The 20,815-nt window shown below is 37.7% G+C and overlaps 1 protein-coding gene and 1 pseudogene across 5 annotated transcripts; both read left to right on the forward strand.

The window, feature by feature from the left end:
* The first annotated feature begins 478 nt into the window (after positions 1–478).
* On the forward strand, positions 479–9,814 carry LOC114301935 (putative mitochondrial protein AtMg00810). 4 transcript variants are annotated; one of them, XR_014332659.1, is made up of 4 exons: positions 3,860–4,658; positions 4,945–5,028; positions 9,487–9,576; positions 9,709–9,814. XR_014332659.1 is itself a non-coding variant. In XM_082874223.1 (3 exons), exons 2-3 carry the CDS (start codon positions 4,040–4,042, stop codon positions 4,980–4,982), a joined length of 657 nt encoding a protein of 218 aa, XP_082730349.1. In that variant the 5' UTR covers positions 3,169–3,506; positions 4,025–4,039; the 3' UTR covers positions 4,983–8,689. The 4 variants fall into 4 exon arrangements, 3 of the variants coding, with proteins under 3 accessions (XP_082730348.1, XP_082730349.1, XP_082730346.1); XM_082874223.1 differs by lacking the exons at positions 9,487–9,576; positions 9,709–9,814 and adding an exon at positions 3,169–3,506 and having other exon boundaries at positions 4,025–4,658; positions 4,945–8,689; XM_082874222.1 differs by lacking the exons at positions 3,860–4,658; positions 9,487–9,576; positions 9,709–9,814 and adding an exon at positions 479–603 and having other exon boundaries at positions 4,945–8,689.
* On the forward strand, positions 601–19,199 carry LOC114301931 (uncharacterized; annotated as a pseudogene). The gene is made up of 7 exons (XR_014332657.1): positions 601–2,510; positions 14,326–14,648; positions 15,637–15,915; positions 16,031–16,926; positions 17,548–17,604; positions 18,060–18,107; positions 18,588–19,199. The product of XR_014332657.1 is annotated as an uncharacterized LOC114301931 (transcript).
* Positions 19,200–20,815: the final 1,616 nt, after the last annotated feature.

Here is a 20,815-nt window from a genome sequence, read left to right on the forward strand (position 1 = left end):
TTAAGGTCAAGTTTGGGAAGTTTCAAAAAAGTTAAAAAGTTAAAAAGTTACTCAAAAAATTAAAAAGTTATCACTATTCACCAAAAGTCAACAGTTACGGCCGCACAACTCCCAATTCTAATTTTCTCCTACAAACTAATTTTTACAATTTTTTATTACACATTTTTCCATAAAAAGTCAAAAAGTTAACCCAAACGTTCATATTTTCAACCTCAACTTTTTAGTCAAAAAAGACAAAAAGTACACTTATTTAAGACATTCCAAACAACTCCTAAAAATGGCTGACTTTAACTTAGTGATGATAATAATAATAATATAAATAAATGCATTAATTAAGTAGATAAGTCGATACCATGTAAATAGATAATATGATACTTTAAATTAGAACTTGCGACTATTATTCTAAAAATTTCAAAATTAAATTTAGGGGCTTATGACTCACTGTTTAGCAATCTGAACCAGTGAATTCGACTGCTTGCGTGAATTCGTGTGTTTGCTCATCGTTCCGATCCATTCTCATTCCTCATCACTCTAGTCGATCGGAGTTTCCATACATTTTTTCTTTTTCTTTTTTGAACGAGATTGGAGCTTCCTTCCATACATGTAAGTCCTAATTTGCTCATCTTTACATGCTTTCTATATATACTCAAAACCGTCCATTTTCATACCCTAATAACAATCAACTCTTACCACAGTGAATGGCAAGACCTCCGCAATCTCTCACAACCCTCTTCCTCCGCCACCAAAACCATCGCTCCATCCAAAACCTCAACCCCCAAATCCGAAACCTCTGCCTCAGCAATGGCGGCGAAGAATTTCTTCAGACCCATCAACAGCCGAAGACCCAGGGCTTAACCCAGATCGCTAAAGAGGTTTCGAGGGTCATTCGGACTCGACCCAGATGGGAACAAACTCTACTCTCAGATTTTCCCTCAATCAATCTCTTCGATCCCAACATTTTTATTGAGCTTTGGAAGCAGCAAAACAATGTGCTTCTTTCTCTCCGTTTCTATCTTTGGCTAAGCTCTCAATGTAGCTTTGTACCGGATAAATTGGCGTGTGATGTGATTTTTGATGGTCTTGTAGAAGCTAAAGCTGCCAATGCTGCGAAATCGTTTTTGACTTCTGTAGATTTTACTCCTCAACCTGCTTCTTTAGAGGCTTATGTTAGATGTCTGTGTGAAAATGGGTCAATTGAGGAAGCACTGAAGGTGTTTGATGAATTGCAAAAGCTTGGTATTTGCCCGTTGTTAGAAACATGGAATTCGGCTTTGTTGGGTTCGGTTAGAGCTAGGCGAACCGATGCTGTTTGGAAGTTGTATGAAGAGATGATGGGTAGTGGTGTTGCAGGGGATGTGGATACAGTTGAGTATTTGATTCAAGCTTTTTGTATTGATAACAATGTTTCGAAAGGTTTTGAGCTTCTTAGGCAAGTTTTGGAAGATGGGTTTGTTCCCAGTAATGTTGCTTTTAATAAATTGATATCTGGATTTTGCAAGGATAGATACTATTCGAGAGTGTCTGCTCTCCTTCATACTATGATTGCAAAGAACCAACGCCCTGATATCTTTACGTATCAGGAAATTATCAGAGAGCTATGCAAGAGAAGAATGCGGCATGAAGGATTTCGGATTTTCAATGATTTAAAGGATAGAGGGTATGCTCCGGATAGGGTCATGTACACAACGATGATACATGGTCTTTGCAAGATGAAATGGATTGGGGAGGCTCGGAAGCTTTGGTTTGAGATGGTTCACAAAGGAATAGTTCCAAATGAATACACGTACAATGCATTCATTTATGGGTTATGTAGGATTGGTAATCTCGAAGAGGCGAAGGAGCTATACAATGAAATGTGTTGTAAAGGTTATAAAGAGACCACAGTGAGTTGCAACACTATGATTAGAGGGCTGTGTTTGCATGGAAGAACAGAGGAAGCTCATGTGTTGTTTCAAGAAATGGCTGAGAAGGGAATTGCTCGTGATATTATCACGTACAATTGTTTGATTCAGGGTTTCTGCAAGGAAGGGAAAATAGATGAAAGTATAAATCTTTTGGCTGAACTTTTAGAGAAGGGTTTGCAGCCTTCTGCTGCCACTTATACTGCCCCCATAGAAAAACTTTGTGAGATGGGTGATGTGGATGAAGCAAAAGAGTTGTGGGAGGATATGCAGAATAGGGGTGTGGAGCCAGCAGTATGTACTCGTGATTTCATCATAACTGGATTGAGCAATAAAGGGTATGTAGCCGAGGGGATGGAATGGTTGACTGCAATGTGGAGACGTAACCTCAAACCGCAAAAGCAAACTTTTGAGAGACTAATTCAATGTCTATCACAAGGAGATAAGCTGGATGAGGCTATACTTGTGTTGGATTATATGTTTAGCATAGGTTACACGCTCCGTGAATGTATTTGCCGTTCTCTGGTTGATAAACTATGTGAACAGAATTCCAAACATGTTGAGACATGTCTAGGTGGTATTCTGCAGAAAGATACTGCAGCATCTGAGGTCTTCTAGGCACTTTTTTATTTATTTTCTTATATTATCATCAATTTACAGGACTATGTTGTGCTTGTTATACATTTTTGTATGAAAAATATCATCCAAAGTTGTGCCAATTCTTTGCATTATTGTTTGTTACATGAGGATGGTCTCGCTGATATAATGAATATTTATAATGCTAACTGTGTGGTCTCTTTTTGGGTCGACCTATCTCATAGTGCACATGTATTCTGTGACCATCTTGCTATACGAACTAGCAATTATTATATGAATCCATTAAAACAACACAAGCTTTTTGTTTACCAATGACTTCCTTGGTTTCTGGGAAAAATTTTGAAACGTACCTGGCTGGCAGTATTGTCATATTCTACATGCGCTTTGTCATATTTTACATGCGCTTTCAGCCTTCTTAACTAGCGACTGTGGTCAATAAGATAAGACCGTATAACATCCCTGAGAAAATATGAGAAAATGTGTGTTTGCGTTTATTTATGAAGTCGTGCACACTGTCAACTTCACGCTGAAGGTTGTGAATTGTATTGTATTGTATTTGTATTTTATATTCTCAATTAGGGGTAATTTAGTCTTCTAGGTTATTATGGTTTATTCTATAAGTTTATATATTTTGTACTTAGCTTTGGTTTTAATCAATTTCAAAAAGCAGAATTCCTTTTCTCAGTTATCATGGTATCAGAGCAAGGTTACAAACATTAGCATACCTGCCGCAAGTCATCATCGACCATTGCAACTGTCTCTCTTTCATCGCAAGGCTATCGTAGCTCGTCTCTTTTTCATCGCAAGGCCATTGCAGCTCGTTCTCTCTCTTCACAAGGGCGTTGCAAGGCTTCGCTCGGATTCTCTTCTTCGCACATCGAAGCAGTTCGTCTCACACTTGCTGGTTCTGGTTCTGGTTCTGGTTCTGGTTCAATCGAAACCCTAGGAAGCCTTCATCGCTGGTCTCTGATCCTTCGTCACTGGTCTCTGGTTCATTCGGAAACCTAGGTTGGGTATCTCACTGATCTTCTCTCTATTTCGACCTATCTTTATCTCTGTTTGGTTTAGTTGAGGAGGAAGAGAATGACGAGGACCAAACAGGTCATTAATGTTTCTCTCTCTCTTTTCTCTGCTGCCTTTCACCCTGTTTTGAATTCACTGCGTAGTTTGGGTATAGCAATATGGCTGATGATAAATTGCAAGCTATCACTACTAAGTTGGATGGTACCAATTATTCTTATTGGTCTCATGTAATGAAAAATTTTATAATGGGTGCATGTGGAACTATGTTATTGGTGTAACAATTAGACCTATGGAATTCCAAGAAATTGAGGCTAATGTTGCTAAATGGGATAAGGGAAATGCATAAATTCTTACTTGGTTTCATAATTTAGTTCAAACTACCATTGGTATGAATTTTTCCAAGTATTCTACTTCTAAACAAGTTTGGGACTATTTGAAAACTATGTACCTTGAGTCTAACTTTGCAAAACAGTATGAACTTGAGATGTCTATTCACAATTCAGGAATTCTACAATGAGATGACAACTTATTGGGATCAACTTGCTTTAATGGAACCATCAGATTTGCAATTACTTGATAGTTATACCAAGTATCGGGAGAAGCAACGTCTTGTTCGGTCTCTTATGACCCTTCATGATCAATTTGAGCCACTTCGGGGAGCTATTCTTCATCGGTCCCCCTTGCCTTTTGTTGATGGTGCTATTCATGAGCTTATTGCGGAAGAAACTCGGTTCAAGGTGGCTCATGGTGCTCTTGCCTCCCAGTTAGTTTTTGCCACTCCTCCACTCTTGCCTACCCCACCATCTCATTTATTTCAAGTTATTGGTAAGCCCAAGCCTCGAGTTTCCATGGATGAGTGCAGCTTCTGTCATCAGAAAGGTCATTGGAAACATGCTTGTCCTAAACTTTTGCAGCCCAAGGGTCGTTCATCTGGTCCACCATCCTCTAAGCCAACATCTTCAGGATTTCGCTCATCTGCCGCCTTCTCTGCACCAGTTTTTGAGAACGATCTGTCTTCCAATATACAGTCTATGTTTGAGCAATTCAAGTCTTTCATGGTGGCCAATCCAAATTTTTCGTCCCAAGCCTCCGCTATGACTACCACTCAGTTAGGTTTGTCTGGTTCATCATCTTCAGGTAATATCCACACACTTCGTGGATTTTTCATTCTAGTTGTTCACATCATATGACCCCTGTTGCATCTTTCCTTAGTAATTGTGTCTCTCCTTCTTCTTCTATTATTATTGCTAATGCTAATGGTTTTTCTATGCCTGTTCACTCTATTGGTTCTATTTCCTCTTCCCATTTGTCTCTTTCTCCTGTATTTTATGTGTCTCACCTCTTACTCAATCTTATTTCTATTAGTCAATTATCTGATTTCGGTTTTGATGTTGTTTTCTCTTCTTCTCATTGTGTTGTGCAGGATCAGGTATCCAAGAGGCAGATTGGGATCGGGCGTAGAGTTGGAGAACTATATATCTTGGACAGCTTGCATGTTCCTCTAAAAGTGTCTTCTACTGCATTGTCTTCTTTTTGTTTAAACAATAAGTCTTTTTTATTTTATATTTGGCATTCTAAGTTAGGTCATCTGTCGAGTGATCGTTTGAGGATGTTAGTCCGGTCTGGACATTTAGGCAATTTTCCCATTGATGATATTTCTGAGTGTCGTGGTTGTAAAATGGCTAAAATGTCTGCTCTTCCTTTTAGTAAAAGTAGTTCTATTTCTTCTTCTCCTTTTCAATTGGTTCATACTGATGTTTGGGGTCCTTCCCCTATAGTTACCAAGGGTGGTTCGCAATATTATGTGTCTTTTGTGGATGATTATAGTCGGTTTACCTGGGTATATTTGATGACTCGAAAATCTGATTTTTACAAAATATATTCTAATTTTCACTCTAGGATTCGCACTCAGTTTTCTACCACCGTTAAAGTTCTCCATTCTGATTTGGGAGGTGAGTATTACTTGTCCGAGTTTGAGGAGTTTTTAGCCACTTATGCCACTATTCATCAGTCTTCATGTTCTGACACTCCTGCCCAAAATGGTCGAGCTGAGTGCAAACATCGCCATCTCCGTGATACAACTCGTTCTTTGTTGCTCTCGTCTTTTGTCCCTTCTGTCTTTTGGGGAGAAGCTGTACTCACTGCTGCATATCTTCTCAATCAGATGCCTACTCCTCTTCTTTCTAGCTCATCCCTGTATGAGCGTCTTTTTGGTGTTACTCCTAATTATTCTCTTTTGCGTATTTTCAGTTCTGCATGCTTTGTGCTCCTTTCTAAACGGGCACGCTCTGAGCTTAGTTCTCGTTGTGTCCTATGTGTCTTATGTGTCTTATTAGGGTATGGCATTAATCAGAAAGGTTATCGATGCTATGATCCTGCCGCCAAAAAAGCTATATGTGTCTAGGCATGTCACATTTTTAGAAAAATTACCCTACTACACTATGCATTCCACCCCTGTTCCTCTTACCAAGGATGAATTGGTTCATGTTGACCCATTTCCTCAAGATGTTTCTCCCGATGAGTTTGTTTCTAATCTTGAGGTCTCTACCTTGCTTCTTACTAACACTTCTGATATCTCGCCAGCTCCCTCTCCAGCTCCTGCTTCCCCTGCTCCTCTTCTTGTTTATCAGCGCCGCAAAACACTTCCGAGCTCGCCTGTGTCTAGCTCTACTGTCCCTCCAACTGTTTCTTTGGATCTTGTTCCTCTTGCACATCGCTTTCCAAGGCGAGACCGTCATCCTCCGAACTTGTATGGTTTTGGTAATACATGTTTTTCCCTTTCCTATCAGTCTTTTCTTTCTTGTCTTCATATTTATTTTGAGCCCAGGTCGTACAAGGAAGCTTGCAATGAATGACGAGTTAACTGCTTTGGCTAACACTCAGACTTGGGATTTGGTTCCATTTCCTGCTGGTAAGAATGTTGTAGGCTGTAAATGGGTGTATAAGGTCAAAACTCTTTCTGATGGTTCTTTAGAACAGTATAAAGCTCGTTTGGTGGCCCAGGGTTTTTCTTAGGAGTATGGGATTGATTACGATGAGACTTTTGGCCCCGTTGCCAAGATGACTACTGTTCGCACTCTTATTTTTGTTGCTGCTGCCCATCAATGGTCTTTGTTTCAACTTGATGTCAAAAACGCCTTTTTGAATGGGCATCTTGCTGAAGAAGTGTATATGCGTCCTCCACCGGGTCTTTCTCACCCTCGTGGTGTTGTTTGTCGTCTTCGCTGTGCTCTATATGGTCTCAAGCAGTCTCCTCGTGCTTGGTATGAGCGATTTCACTCTGTTGCACTTCAACTTGGATTTCGCTCTAGTCATCATGATTGTGCTTTATTTGTTCGGCGCACTTCTATTGGCCTTGTTCTCCTTCTCTTGTATGTGGATGATATGATCATCACTGGCTCTGATTCTAGTACTATTGAGGAGGTTAAGCATCAGTTGTTTCAGGAGTTCGAGATGAAGGATTTGGGGTCTCTTCAATATTTTCTTGGTATTGAGGTTGCTACTTCTCCTACTGAGTATTTTCTCTCTCAAACTAAATATATCCATGATATTCTTTCTCGTGTCAATCTCACTAATGACAAAATTATCGACACTCCTATTGAGTTGCATGCTAAGTTTTCTGCTTCTGATGGCATTCCTCTTGAGGATCCCACTTTGTATCGCGAGTTGGTTGGTTGTCTTGTTTATCTCACTGTTACTCGTCCGGATATCTCATATGCTGTGTACATTCTCAGTCAGTTTGTTTCTGCTACTCGTTCCACGCACTGGGCTGCCTTACTTCGTACTTTGCGCTACCTTCGTGGCACTTTGTTGCAATGTCTGCTGTTATCTGCGTCTTTGGATTTGACTCTTCGTGCCTATGTTGATGCTGATTGGGCAGGTGATGTCTCTGAGCGCAAATCCACTTTTGGTCTTTGTGTTTTTCTCAGAGATTCTCTCATATCTTGGAAGTGTAAGAAAAAGTCTGTTGTTGCTCGTTCCGCCACTGAGGCTGAATATCGCGCCATGGCTCATGCTACTTCTGAGATCGTTTGGCTTCGGTGACTTCTTTCTGATATGGGTGTCTCTCTTTCTGATCCGACTCCATTGTATTGTGATAATCAGAGTGCTGTCCAGATTACCCATAATTCAGTCTTCCATGAGCGGATTAAGCATGTTGAAATAGATTGTCACTTTGTTAGACAGCATCTTTAGGCTGGCACTATTATTCTCCCTTTTGTTCCCTCCTCTCTTCAGTTGGCCGATTTCTTTACGAAGACTCACACTGTTGCTCGTTTTCGTTTTTTTCTTAGCAAATTTCGATACTTTTTGCGCTCGCATCCTCAGTTTGAGGGGGTGTGTGAATTGTATTGTATTTGTATTTTATATTCTCAATTAAGGGTAATTTAGTCTTCTAGGTTATCAGGGTTTATTATATTCTCAATTGAGGGTAATTTAGTCTTTTAGGTTATTAGGGTTTACTTTATGAGTTTATATATTTTGTACTTAGCTTTGGTTTTAATCAATTTCAAAAAACAGAATTCCTCTTCTCAGTTATCAAAGATAACAATAACTAAACCTTCTCACACTTCAACTTATAGTCGTCAAGACTTCGAAGAAAAATTAGATGCAAAGACTTGTTTCAGAATTAACGTTAACAGGGGAAATAAAGCAAGCAGCAGGGTATACGAATAGGCTAACATCATTAGTAATATCTGGGATAGAAGTTTCACTTTCTATTTGAAATGCATTAGCTCTGCTGAAGATTTGATTGTGACCATGGATGCATGACCCCTTTTCAGTTGAGCTAAATAATATACAAAGTGCCAAGTCTTCAGGTTTCCATTCATTCTTTGGTTGCAACCAAATGATACAAACAGTTGTTGTTGTTGTTGTTATTTCCACTTCTGAAAATATCTGGAGAAATGTCTACATTGAACGTTGTTGTAATGATGCAATCAAAAAGCAGAAATTTGGAGAGTTTCTTCACCGATCAACTGTCCGGTGAATGGCCGGTGAATCACTGATCAAAGAGCAATCAGTCACCAGTTTTACTTGGTTGCTTTATCCATGGCTTTGGAGACGAGATTTTCAGGATCAAGAACCTCCCAAGAAATCTCTGGGGTGTTTGTGTAATTTAACGTGTATATTTAGGCAAAATAAGGGGTATTTTTATAATTTTAGAAAAATCTAGAAGCGCGACTGCATTAATGAGTAACCTCTGGGGCGTTTGTGTACGGGTTCGAGACCCTGAGCACGAAGGGGGACATAGAGGAGGGAACACTGTATCCTAGATCTCTACAATTTTACTATTTGTTTGATTTATAAAATTGGGATATTTTTAAAGGATTGAATTGGAATTTTGGCTTGGTTATTCTTTGACTTCCTTTTATACTTCTTCTTTTCTTTTTTCTTTTTTGTGGCTTAGTTTTTTCTCTTGATCATTTGGGGTTTTGACTCTCTTTTTTCAATTATTATAAAATTTTGTGGTGTTCTCTGGTTCATAGTTGCTTGTTTATTGCTGGTAATTGCTATAGAATAGAAGTATTAGGTTATGTATATATGTATCTATGTATGTACTATATTACTCTTCTGCATTAGTTAGCTTTGTGTCTACTATATCTCATCTTTTTTGGGATCTGCTAAAGAAAAATGCTCTGTAACCATGATTTTTGCCCCAAAATTTATCCCGAAAATGAGACGGTGGATGGTGTAAATTTAAAGTTGGTAGGATGCGAAGCATTTTTTTAGATAATTTTTATGGGTACGTAGTATTGTTGGCTTAACGATGGGCACGGGATTAGGATTAGTATGGTTTCCGTGCTGATGACAAGTAACAAACACAACCTCCGTGGTGATGAATTAAAGTTTTAGGGCAAAAAAATTTGGCATTAATGATGAGCGGTCACCATTCACTTAAAAGAATTCTTCTTGGCTTTACATGTCTAGTTTTGAATACTAACATGCAAGTCTCATTAAAATGCAGTGCTGTGGCCTATGTATGTGTATCGGCAAGCATCCACTGAACTTGATTATCCTTGGACTCTATACCGTGTGACTGAGTCTCACTGTTGGTGTAAGTTGTGCCAATACAGATGGCTGATAGTTTCTTGCAAACTGCTTAAAATCTTAATGGGTGAAATGTTGACTGCATGATGATTGCATGAAACTATTGTGTGATATCTTTTTGCATTGGGAGTTTTTACAGGAAAAATTGTGCTTGAAGCCCTAATATTGACGTCAGATTTGGTAGCCTCCTTGCTAGGTACACTTTTTAGGTTTCTAAGAGCATCTCCGACGGTGCATTAATTTTTTTCACCAAATTTGAATAAAAACTTCATTTGATATCAAGTGCTCTAATGGAGGGTTTTGTAGTTTTACCAAACCACTGGTCTACCGGCTAGCGCAATTTTTTCACAAATTTTTGCCTTGAGGTGGTTCATTCGGGGAGACATCTAGGAGACATCCAGTGGTGAAAATCCAACGGTAATGAATAGTAATTTGATGAAAGGCACAATGATTCTCAGTTTGATGAAAGAAAAGTAAAATTCTGGATTTGATACGTATTTGATGAAACCATTGGAGCAGGAAAAGAAGCTATTTTTCATCAAATTTGAACTTGATGATAGTTTTGAATAACCATTCAGCTGGGAAAAAAAGAAGAAGAAAGAGTATTGTTAAAATTCACCAAAATTCACCATCACCTACCACACACTCACCTACTACACTCACCTACTCCTCACCTACCACCACCTACTCCACTACACCTACATCTATATAAATAACCATTTGTACTAGACAGGATCATAAGATATCAATCAATAATACATCAATTTATTCACTTGCTCTCTCTCTCTCTATCAATTTTTCTTACATGGTATCAGAGCTAGGTTAACAACCTAGCCATTCTGCTTCACCGGCGGGCGGCAGCCTCGCCTTGGCCGCCCGCCGGACCTCTACACATACCTTGACTCCGCTGCTACTAAACCCAATTCAACATTCACTTTCAAGAAATTTCCTCTTGTGGGTAACCTTGCTGTGGGTACCATTGCCATTATATATATGATTTGGCCTTGGCTTTGGCTTTGGCTCGTGCTCATCAGGTAGCTCCTGTGGGCGGACATTTGTTGTGTTTGCCATCTGAGCAGCGCATATAGAATCCGTTAGTTCAGCAATTGAGGCATCTGGACCACATCTATTCAGAGCCATTGAAGCCTCTTCCACTGTGCACCCCATATTTGCTAAAGACAATAATGTCTTCTCCTTACTGGACAAAGAATCTGTATTTTCCTCATCTTTAGACCAACTATCTAAATCAGAGAGATCATCCAGAATGTTCTCATCATATTCCGAAGAGCAGTGATCAGAACTGACAGGTGGTTGCTGTTGGGGAGTGTCTTCAAGAGCTGAGAAAACCCATTCCTACAAAATGTTGAATCAACTTGGAGTTGGAACAACCTGTTGATGAGCTTGCCTCTCCAGCACCTACGGTGAGCATAACGATGCTGTGCTTCACGTTCATTTGGCATGACGTCCCCTTCCTTCTTCAGAGTCTCTGCCATGGCAGTGTACAAAATGAAACCGATTGAACCTGAGGGTGAAGAGAAACCAGGATGGCTTCCTTCACTCAACTTCTCAACCAGCTTTTTCACTCTCAGTGGTCAACAGAGGATGCCACCCTGTGATCTCTGCTGCGAGGATTTCTGCTCAGTCATACTAGGTGATTATTATATGTGGTTTGTGATGTCGGCAAGCGTGGAAGGAGAAGGAAGCACGTGGAGATGAGTGTGCAACACGTGAGTTGCAGAGGAGCAGCCTTGAGTAGAGAGGAATATTAATCAATTTTTTAATATATCTCTCCTACCACCACAAATATTAATCAATTTTTTAATATATCTCTCCCACCACCACAACATCTTTTTCGCATTATTATATCACCTAATCAATACCCTTATGTTTTCCACTGGCAGTGTCCACCTTTAAACCCTCTCTTTTCCTTTTTTTTTTTTTTTTTTTCTTTTAATATTTACCTCCACTACCTTTTGTCTTTCAAACCACCACCTTACACCACACCACTTTTTTTTTTTTTTATTCGTTTTATTCTTATTATCATCCTCCTCATCATGTAACCCATTGCAGGTTTTCACAAAACCGTGGGCCACGAAACATTTTTTTTCATTCTTATTTCTTTGCAAAAAAAAAAAAAAAAAAAAAAAAAAAAAAAAAAAAAAAACAGCAGAAGAAGAAGATGAACTGCACACCAAACTCATTTTATTCATGTCGGGGCTCACCCCGATCACCATTTTACACCAAAAAAAAAAAAAAAAAAAAACAACAATCCACACACAACAACCTCATTCACAGGCGGGGATTTTCTTCTCTACTCTGCCGCCGGTCTCTTCTTCTTGCCTCCGTCCTGGGCGGCCCTTGACGGTGTTGCCTCCGTGTTTCCCACTCCACCGAGCACGTTCACTCCCCCATACTCCTCCACTGCAGCATATGGAGGACCTCCAAATCGGAACATTACGGTGGCCTTCCGCTTCAGCTCCTTGTTTTCTGCCCTTAGCACGCTAATCTCTGCTCGCGCATCCTTATACATGCGTTGGAGCAGAGCCAGCTGGGAGTTTAAATGCTGCACCTCATTTGTCCTACTCTGCAGCCGGTTCGACAAATTTGTGACCGCCGTCATGCTTTCCACACATGCCTTCAAAGTATGCTGATTGGCCTCCACATCCGACAGCCCTGCCATTCTTTGCTCCACAGACCGCATCGGAAAGTTCAACGGAGTATACCCAGCGGTGTTTGGTTGAGGTTCACTGGCCACCGCACCAGTTCTCTCTCCTGTTGACTCGTTGAGGTCGGGAAAGAGGGTGAGCAGCCCGCGGGAAGACGATGAAGCCATTTTCTGGGCAACAGAGTGTTTCAGAATATTACAGACTATCTCTCTCAGCAAAACGAAGAAGAGTTTTTGTTTTTTCAGAGGTTTTTCGCAGCTTTTCTCTGCCTCAGCCTCAGCCTCTGTCTTAAAGCCGAGGCAGCCACGCGCATCGCGCGCCTCTTGCCACCAGCCGACAAATGGGCACGCAAGCCAAGGCGCCCACGTGCCTCGCCATCATGTCCGGCACAACAACTGTCCCGACATTGATTCCGGTTAGTTTCTACAAGGGTCCAGCAAGACTCCGTAAACTGTCACAACAACTGTCACAACATTGTCTGCTACAACGGTCCGACATGACCCCATAAACTGTCTTCTACAACGGTCCGACATGACCCCATAAACTGTCTTCTACATCGGTCTGACACCACCATACAGTGTCCTCTACAACGTTATGACACCCCATACAGTGTCTTCACCAACGGTCTGACACGACCATACAGTGTTTCCTATCCTTTTTTATTTTTTATGTATTTTCTTGTTTTGTTACTCTCTCCAAACTCAAGTTGGTTAGTTCCTATCCCCCTTGAGTTTGCGGGGGGCTGTTAAAATTCACCAAAATTCACCATCACCTACCACACACTCACCTACTACACTCACCTACTCCTCACCTACCACCACCTACTCCACTACACCTACATCTATATAAATAACCATTTGTACTAGACAGGATCATAAGATATCAATCAATAATACATCAATTTATTCACTTGCTCTCTCTCTCTCTATCAATTTTTCTTACAAGTATGTTGTTTACTCAAATTACGAAGTAATTTCTTTATTCTGATTAGTTTTGGAGCTGATTGTTCTTGCATCTTTGAGTGTAAAATATTGAAGCTTGTATTCTTAAAAATGATTTATTCCTTTGGGAGTTTATGTGATAACTTCAATTTTTTTTTTTTTTTTCTAAAGAACTCAAGAGACTTTTATGGTTGCTAAACTCTTATTCTCTGCCAATATACATTTTGGATCACATTCAGAAACATGGTTTATTTAGTAAAGTGATCCAAAATTTTCTTACTTGTTTTTTATGAGGAAAAAAAAATTTCAAATATGATGATATAAAATCTAGAAAGATAGGAGTTTTGGCAAGAGAAGATCTAAAAAGTGACCATAATGCTTATAGGATAGTGATGTTAGTTGATTAATTTGAAGAATAAGAAAACCTAAAAGTAAGTAGATTTTAATAAATTTTGTTTTATTAAATGTCTAACTGTCTATAAAATGTAATTCTTACAGTTAGAAGTACTTAAGAATTCCAATGTTATAAGCTATATAAGCCTGCCTCAATTGCAAGCCTTTTTTTTAGGTTGTGTAATAGGGAGGTGTACCTTATACTAGGGCAAGTGGTATACCGTGTTTCGTATTCTTGTTAGTTGTTTTGTATACCATAATGCTAGAGTTGTTTTTGCCGTTCGTTATGCATGAGTCTTGACGCAAATTAGTAATCAGTTACATACTTCTGTTAGTAATTACAATCTTGTTTTTTGTTAACCTCCAGGCCACAATTTGTAACCTATTTTACTATAAGCTGTCCGATTGAGTCCCTACTATTCAATTTGTAACCTCTTTGTGCTCAAACTTGACTATTCAAATAACTGATACATCTGTGTGTGTGTATGTGTTTTGTAGTATTAAGTTGGGTTCATCCTTTCAAAAGCTGCATTATATTTAACATAACTGCTATTGATGATAACATGTATTTTGTTTGCTTATTGTTCACAAGACTATATGATCTAATCATGATATTATAGTCAATGCCTTTTGTAATGGTTGGTTACAAGTCACTGTATGTTTTCACTATTTTCATTTGGTGTCCTCCATTTTCTTAGTTCATGAAAATTCATCTTGATATAATTCTTCTGATGATTATACGTACTAATTTTGCAGTGTTCGTGTAGGGAAGGGTCTGCTCGTGGGTTTGGCATACGGGTAGCTCAGTCAGTTGAAGGGTCTGATTCGTGGGTTGATGATCCAATTACACACCATATTATAAGCCTATATATTAACAAAGAAGAGGAAGGAGAGAATCATCTCTTTTGGCCATTAATTTTGCACATAAAAAGCCAGTATTGCATCCTTGTATTGCCTTTAGTTGAACCCTGTCATCTAAAAGCATATGCGAGAATATGTAAAAGGTCTGATCGTGGAAATGCTGTTGGAGTGGATGGAAGTGTGTCTTCCCTTCTTCTTGATCTTCCATCCATCACAGGGTATGGTAAGTTACATGCAATATTATTCATGAAGCAGAACTAACAAGAACCAGACAGTGCTCCTACTGTTTTGTCTGTCCTCTACTTGGTTCTGACTGGAATTTGAGATTCCATGGAATAGGGATCTAGGATGCTTCTACTGCTTTTGAACAAAACAATACTAAAGCAACATAAGCACATAAAATCTTCTCCCATACCCTCTTCCGTGGAATCTTTTCACGTGTTTCTGCATACCTGAAATAGTGGTTGTCTGGTTTTGTTTCGTATATTTTGGCCAGATGTGGCAATCAGAGTCTCTGGCATCTTCAGACTCTCTCTCTCTCTCTCTGGTTGGCTACTTTTTTCTTGAGTTATGCCACCTAAGTCTTCCAAATCTTCATTTGGATCAACAAATATTTGAACAAAGATATGTGGAGTATTCTGTCTATCTTGATTTATTACTGAACCTAGCTGGTTTAAATTTTTAGTCATAGTGTTGTTTTCACTTGGGTTCAAAATTTTGCAAATGAAACTGTCACAACTATAGCATCCCAGGGCTCTTATTTCATTGTGTTTGTTGCTCGTAAAAAATTGGTTGTCAATGACTTTGGTTTTGCACACCTGACAAAATGGAACTGGTTAGTGTATGGTGCCACTTGTTTGAGTTGCCCTCCTTTAACTAATTCTGAAACTCCAGTTTTTTTTTTTTAATTTTATTTATTTATTTTTTCATTCTGTATGGGTGGTTCACTGTTTTTTCCATTAACTATGATTAATTGTCTGTGGTTTATTTCATTATTTATTTTTCTTTAGTTTTCAGATATACATTCTGATTAATTGAAGAACAGTCTGGTCATTTTTTGTTTTGTATTTCCTTTTTATTTATTTTTTCTGGTTTTTTCTTCTATTTCTCTTTTGCATGGTCTGTAGCACTGTTGCTCTAATATTGCTTACACAATCAATATGTTTTGTTTGATCTTTCCTGACATATGTCTTTTCCCATGTTTAGGGCCTTTATGGTGGCACATTCCATAGGGGATGTAGTTACAGGGGATGTTCCAGAACCTGAGGTGGTTGTTAGTGCTTCTCCATCCGTAGGGGGGTTGTTGGATTCCCTAACTGGCAGTATTGGGATTTCAGGTAAAACCTGTAGCTGCACCAGTTGCACCTTCTACCACCTCAAACACTGCTGTGACTGGAGCCATTGCATCAGATGCTCCAAAGATTGGTTCAAGGCCCCTGGACAAAGATGCACTTCGAACTTTTATTAGTAGCTCAATGCCATTTGGTCGGTACTTTTTAGTATGGTATTTCTCATCTCAAATTTCCTATATATTTTTTTATGTTGATCAGCTTATATTTATCTAATAACCACCTCTTATTCTTGTCTATTTTACATATAGGTACACCCTTGGATCTCAACTATTCCAATATTTCTGCTATTAAGCTTTATGGCTTTGCTTCATCAGATTTGCCCCCGGTGGACAGAAAACAGCCTGCGTGGAAACCATATCTCTATAAAGGAAAGCAGAGAATTATTTTTACAATTCACGAGGCTGTTCACGCTGCAATGTATGACCGGGACGAGATCCCAGATACTATATCAATTTCTAGGCAAGTGAATTGCCGAGCAGAATTAGAAGGATTGCCTGATGTTTCTTTCCCCATGATTGGGTTGGACAATGCTCGCATTGAGGTTTTATCATTTCATCCTTGTGCCCAAGTACCGGAACATGGAGTAGGTAAGCAGGCCCTGATGTTTTCACCACCATTGGGTAATTTTGTTTTAATGCGTTATTAAGCACTTTGTGGCATTGGGCCTCCAATAAAAGGATTCTACCAGCTGTCAATGGTCGCAGAAAATGAAGGTGCATTTCTATTTAAGTTGCACCTGATGGAAGGTTATAAATCTCCTCTTACAATGGAGTTCTGCACTGTGACTATGCCATTTCCTAGGAGAAGGTTGGTTTCATTTGATGGGACGCCTTCTGTTGGAACCGTTTCAACCACTGAGCATTCGGTTGAGTGGAAGATTATAACAAGTGGAGGAGGTATTACTGGGAAGAGCATTGAGGCAACTTTTCCTGGAACAGTTAGGTTTGCACCACGGCAGACTCAAAGATTGATTTCCTCTGGGTCAGTCTTGGGAAGCGTAGTTGATGAAGATAGTGATATGGAAACAGAGGCCACTAATAATGTGGTAAATGTAGAGGACTTTTTAATGGAAAAAATGAACAAGGACCTCCCACCAGTTGACCTTGAGGAGCCATTTTGCTGGCAGGCATACAATTATGCTAAAGTATGTCTACTCTCTGTCAGTTCAACTTTTAGTTGGAGTTACTATAAATTCTGGAAATCTTCAGTATTTACTGATTTTGCTTCTTGGTGTTATTTGTTATCTGGTCTGGATGTGCTTTGCTATTGTTTCTTTAGTGTTAATGTGAACTATGGATGCTTGAAGTAGGCTTTAGATTCCACATGATGGCTGCAACAAAAAGGAAAGGGCTAATATATGGTCCTTCTTGTTGACACTTTTTGGTTCCTCCTCCATTAGTCAGCAAGATACTAACAGACATTTATAACTTTATTGCCATGGAAGAGATAATGTGTCGGTACCTCTTCTCCCCCTCTAATGACCACGAATCCCAACTTTTAATAAAGCAAATTTATAGAAAGGAACAGAGAGGAAAAAAGATTTTTCAGAGAAGATTTAACTTACAAGTAGAAACCAATGAATCTGGCTTTAATGGCCATCAAATGATTAAAATTTAAACTGACTTAATTTGGATTTTACTAACCAAGGAGAGCAGATGATATTGAACAAGTACATGGTTGTTAAAACTCATCATGGCAGTTGAGCCTGTTATATTGAAGAATTAGCTTTTTGACAAAGTGCTCATATTTTGATTCATTAATGCAGGTATCTTTCAAGATCGTGGGGGCATCCTTATCTGGAATGTCCATCGATCCTAAATCTGTAAGTCCATACTTGTATGGCAGTCATTTATCTGCACAATAAATATTTTTTCTAGATTTCAAACTAATAGTTACTGCCTCTGTTATCAAGCTCTTTTGCTGCTATTATATGAATCTCTTTGATGGCACATGTTGGTTCTTTAGCAGAGACAGTTTTCCCTAACATAAGCTGCAAATGTGGCCTTTCGCATTCTCGAGATGAATTCCCATTAACATTTCCGTAGCTCTAATTGAACTGGACAGCTCTTAATCTTAATTTTGTGATCACATCTAATACAGAATCATTTACTTTTCCTATAAAAAAGTTAGGACTCAACATCTGCTCGTTTTTGTGGGTTGGTTGGTTCCCTGTATCAAATCTCAGCAGCTTCAGTTGGCTGTTTGTTTTCATTTCATATTGGAACTGTTTAATTTATATTAGGCTTGCAAACTTTTTTAAGTTTGTGCTGTATGCAGGTGAGCATTTTTCCAGCTGTTAAAGCACCTGTGGAGTCCTCAACTCAGGTAACCTTATATTGATGTATAAAAACTCACTTTTGGAGATGACCTACAAAACTGTAGTTTTTTTCAGACAATGATTTAGCGGTTTGTTTGAATGTTGAAAAGATTTGACATGACAGCTTATAGAGGGTTGTGAATGTTCTTGGGTTCTAATATATAGTTACGTATGCATAAGCTTGAAAATGATCTTTAAAATGGTATGCATAATGAATGTATGAATTGACATGGAAACAGACTTTCTGAAAATTGAATGTAAAAGTTAAATAAATGTAGGACAAATTAGGAAACTTGGCGTAATTTTGCATACTGTCATAAATTTAGTTCAGCGATTATGTGCCACGTGCACAAAATAGCTGGTTTCCATGAAGTAATATTAATGTTTCTGAGCCTCCTATTGGTTGTAGAAAATTAAATTGCAGTGTTGCGTACAGTGTAAAAGCATATATATTTGAATGCAATCTTTACTTTTGTTTCTTGCAACAGGTTACTTCTGGGGATTATATATTGTGGAACACATTGGGGCAATGCCTGTCTACTGCCACAGCAAAAGTATAAAGGGATGATGGATTGGGAAATCTTAATGTGAAATGTTGTAATTTGTTTGGCAAAGATGTTTTGTCCTTAAAATATTCCTTAGCAGGGCAAGAGAGAACCGTGCTCGGGCCATCAGTTCAGGTTCACTCCATGCATGATTAGCCTCAAGTATTTATTTGTGTTGCAGATGAAGTCTGATGTCTCGTGTTTTTTGAACAAGATTGCTGCAAGGCATGGGTGTTGATTACCATCGAGTTATTGTGAGAAAGCAATTACAGCAGCATGAGGTTGAGCCACACAGGCAAGCCATTCTCTCTCTCTTTTAGTTTAATGTTTTTGTTGTTATTTAATGTAGTTATCATTTGTGCGAGACAACAAGGCTTCTGTGGGTAGGTTTCATTTTTTTTATATAGTAAGTTTGGATTCATTTTGGATAGTGTGAACTTAAGAAGAAAGAGAGAACACAAGAATTTCTTTTGTATGAGTTGGACCTTTTCGGTTGCTTGACTTCAGGCTCTATTTGGATATTTGAAATGAAGCAATTTGATGTTATTAATAGAAGGTTACTTATTGGAGGTAGTTTTATAATTAATTAAGTAGATGATTGAATTGAGAACTCAAAAACAAAAATCATTATGAAGGATTTCGAATAATTATATTCACCAAAATTATTTCAAATTTATCTATCTCAATTTCATTATACCAAATTCACTATCATTGCTGATCTTACGATGACGTCTGCCAAACACTTCTTTTTCTTTTTCCCCTTTTTCATTCTCTACCAACAAATTTACTTTAGATAACAAATTTGACCATTGTGTAACCACTCTGTGACTATACAGATTAAAGGGATTAGTAAAATAAAAGGCATGTTTATACTCCACTAATCATACTTACTGCATGAAAAAGTGCATCATCGAATTTATTATTGAATTGTTTGGAGGTGAATTACACTAACAGTTTTTATAATTTGGGGCTTGTATTACTTAATCTTAACATTTTAATTGTTATACATTTAATCTTAAATTTTAAATTGCGTTTCAAATAAAGACAATTGAAGACGTTATTCTATTTGAAAGGCAAAGTCGTTATATAACTTATTTTGTGTTGGTTAATTTTTATGTTGTTTGAAATATAATCACTCTGTTTGTTTTTAATTTTAAGAATTCACTTTTCAGAAAATTTTAATTTTTCGTTTTTCATATATTTTGGTTTTCACCGAATTCTTTTAATAGTTTAAGCAATTTTTGTAAGATTTTTAAGCACACCTAACATGAATACATTTAGAGCATCTTCATGCACTAGGTATATAATACTTGTTAGTTAAAATGCCTAATGCGATTCACTTTTTTCAATTCCAATGCACTAGGCATATCATTAGGCATTTTGGCTCAACTTATATTCTCTAGCTACATGTAGTTAGCCTTCAACGCTAGGCAAAATGTATTCAATCATTAGGATCATTTCCCTCCATCTTTGTTGTTGACGTGGCATTCTATAAAATTAATAGTATTTGGATAAATAGCTAAAATAAAGAGCATGGTTAAAGTAAAAACATAAAACAGTTGATAGGCAAAATAAAATATATACTTTATAGTAATATTTAGATAGGTAAAATGCCTACTATCGTTGGAGATGCTCTTAGAAGGTATAATATTCGTGAAAAAATCTTTAAACTATTCATTAAATACTAAAAATATAAAAATATATATATATATATATATATTAAATTTCAGTACATTTTTCGTATTTTTGTGTATTTATTAATTTTTTAAAATATTTTTTTACAAATAATTTATTATTTAGATACATCTAAATAAGGTACATAGAAAAAAGTAAAAAAATTGCTTAAAATTTAAAAAATATTCACTAAAAACAAAAAATACGAAAAATAAAAAACTAAATTTTCAGAAAACTGAAATCAAACACATTGAATGACTTTTTTTTTAATGAATAATGTTGAAACTTTTTTTGTTATAAAGTTCTATTTTATTTTGTTTCAGAATCTTTTTTCAGAATTTTTTTCTAAGAAACTAAAAATTAAATTAGTGAAAAAAATTAAAAACACATCATTTTAATATAATTTTATCTTTTGGGAGTGTAGAAATAATTTTTTTAAATTATATATATATATATATATATATTTATTTTCATTAAATTAGTTTTTATTTTTTGAA

This window comes from Camellia sinensis, chromosome 6 (assembly GCF_055761805.1).
Source record: "Camellia sinensis isolate YWXY chromosome 6, ASM5576180v1, whole genome shotgun sequence".
Lineage (NCBI taxonomy): Eukaryota > Viridiplantae > Streptophyta > Magnoliopsida > Ericales > Theaceae > Camellia > Camellia sinensis.

Bases quoted from the DNA above. Each gene is read 5' to 3' on its own strand.
- LOC114301935 (XM_082874222.1), top strand. From the start codon at position 6,582: ATGACTACTGTTCGCACTCTTATTTTTGTTGCTGCTGCCCATCAATGG.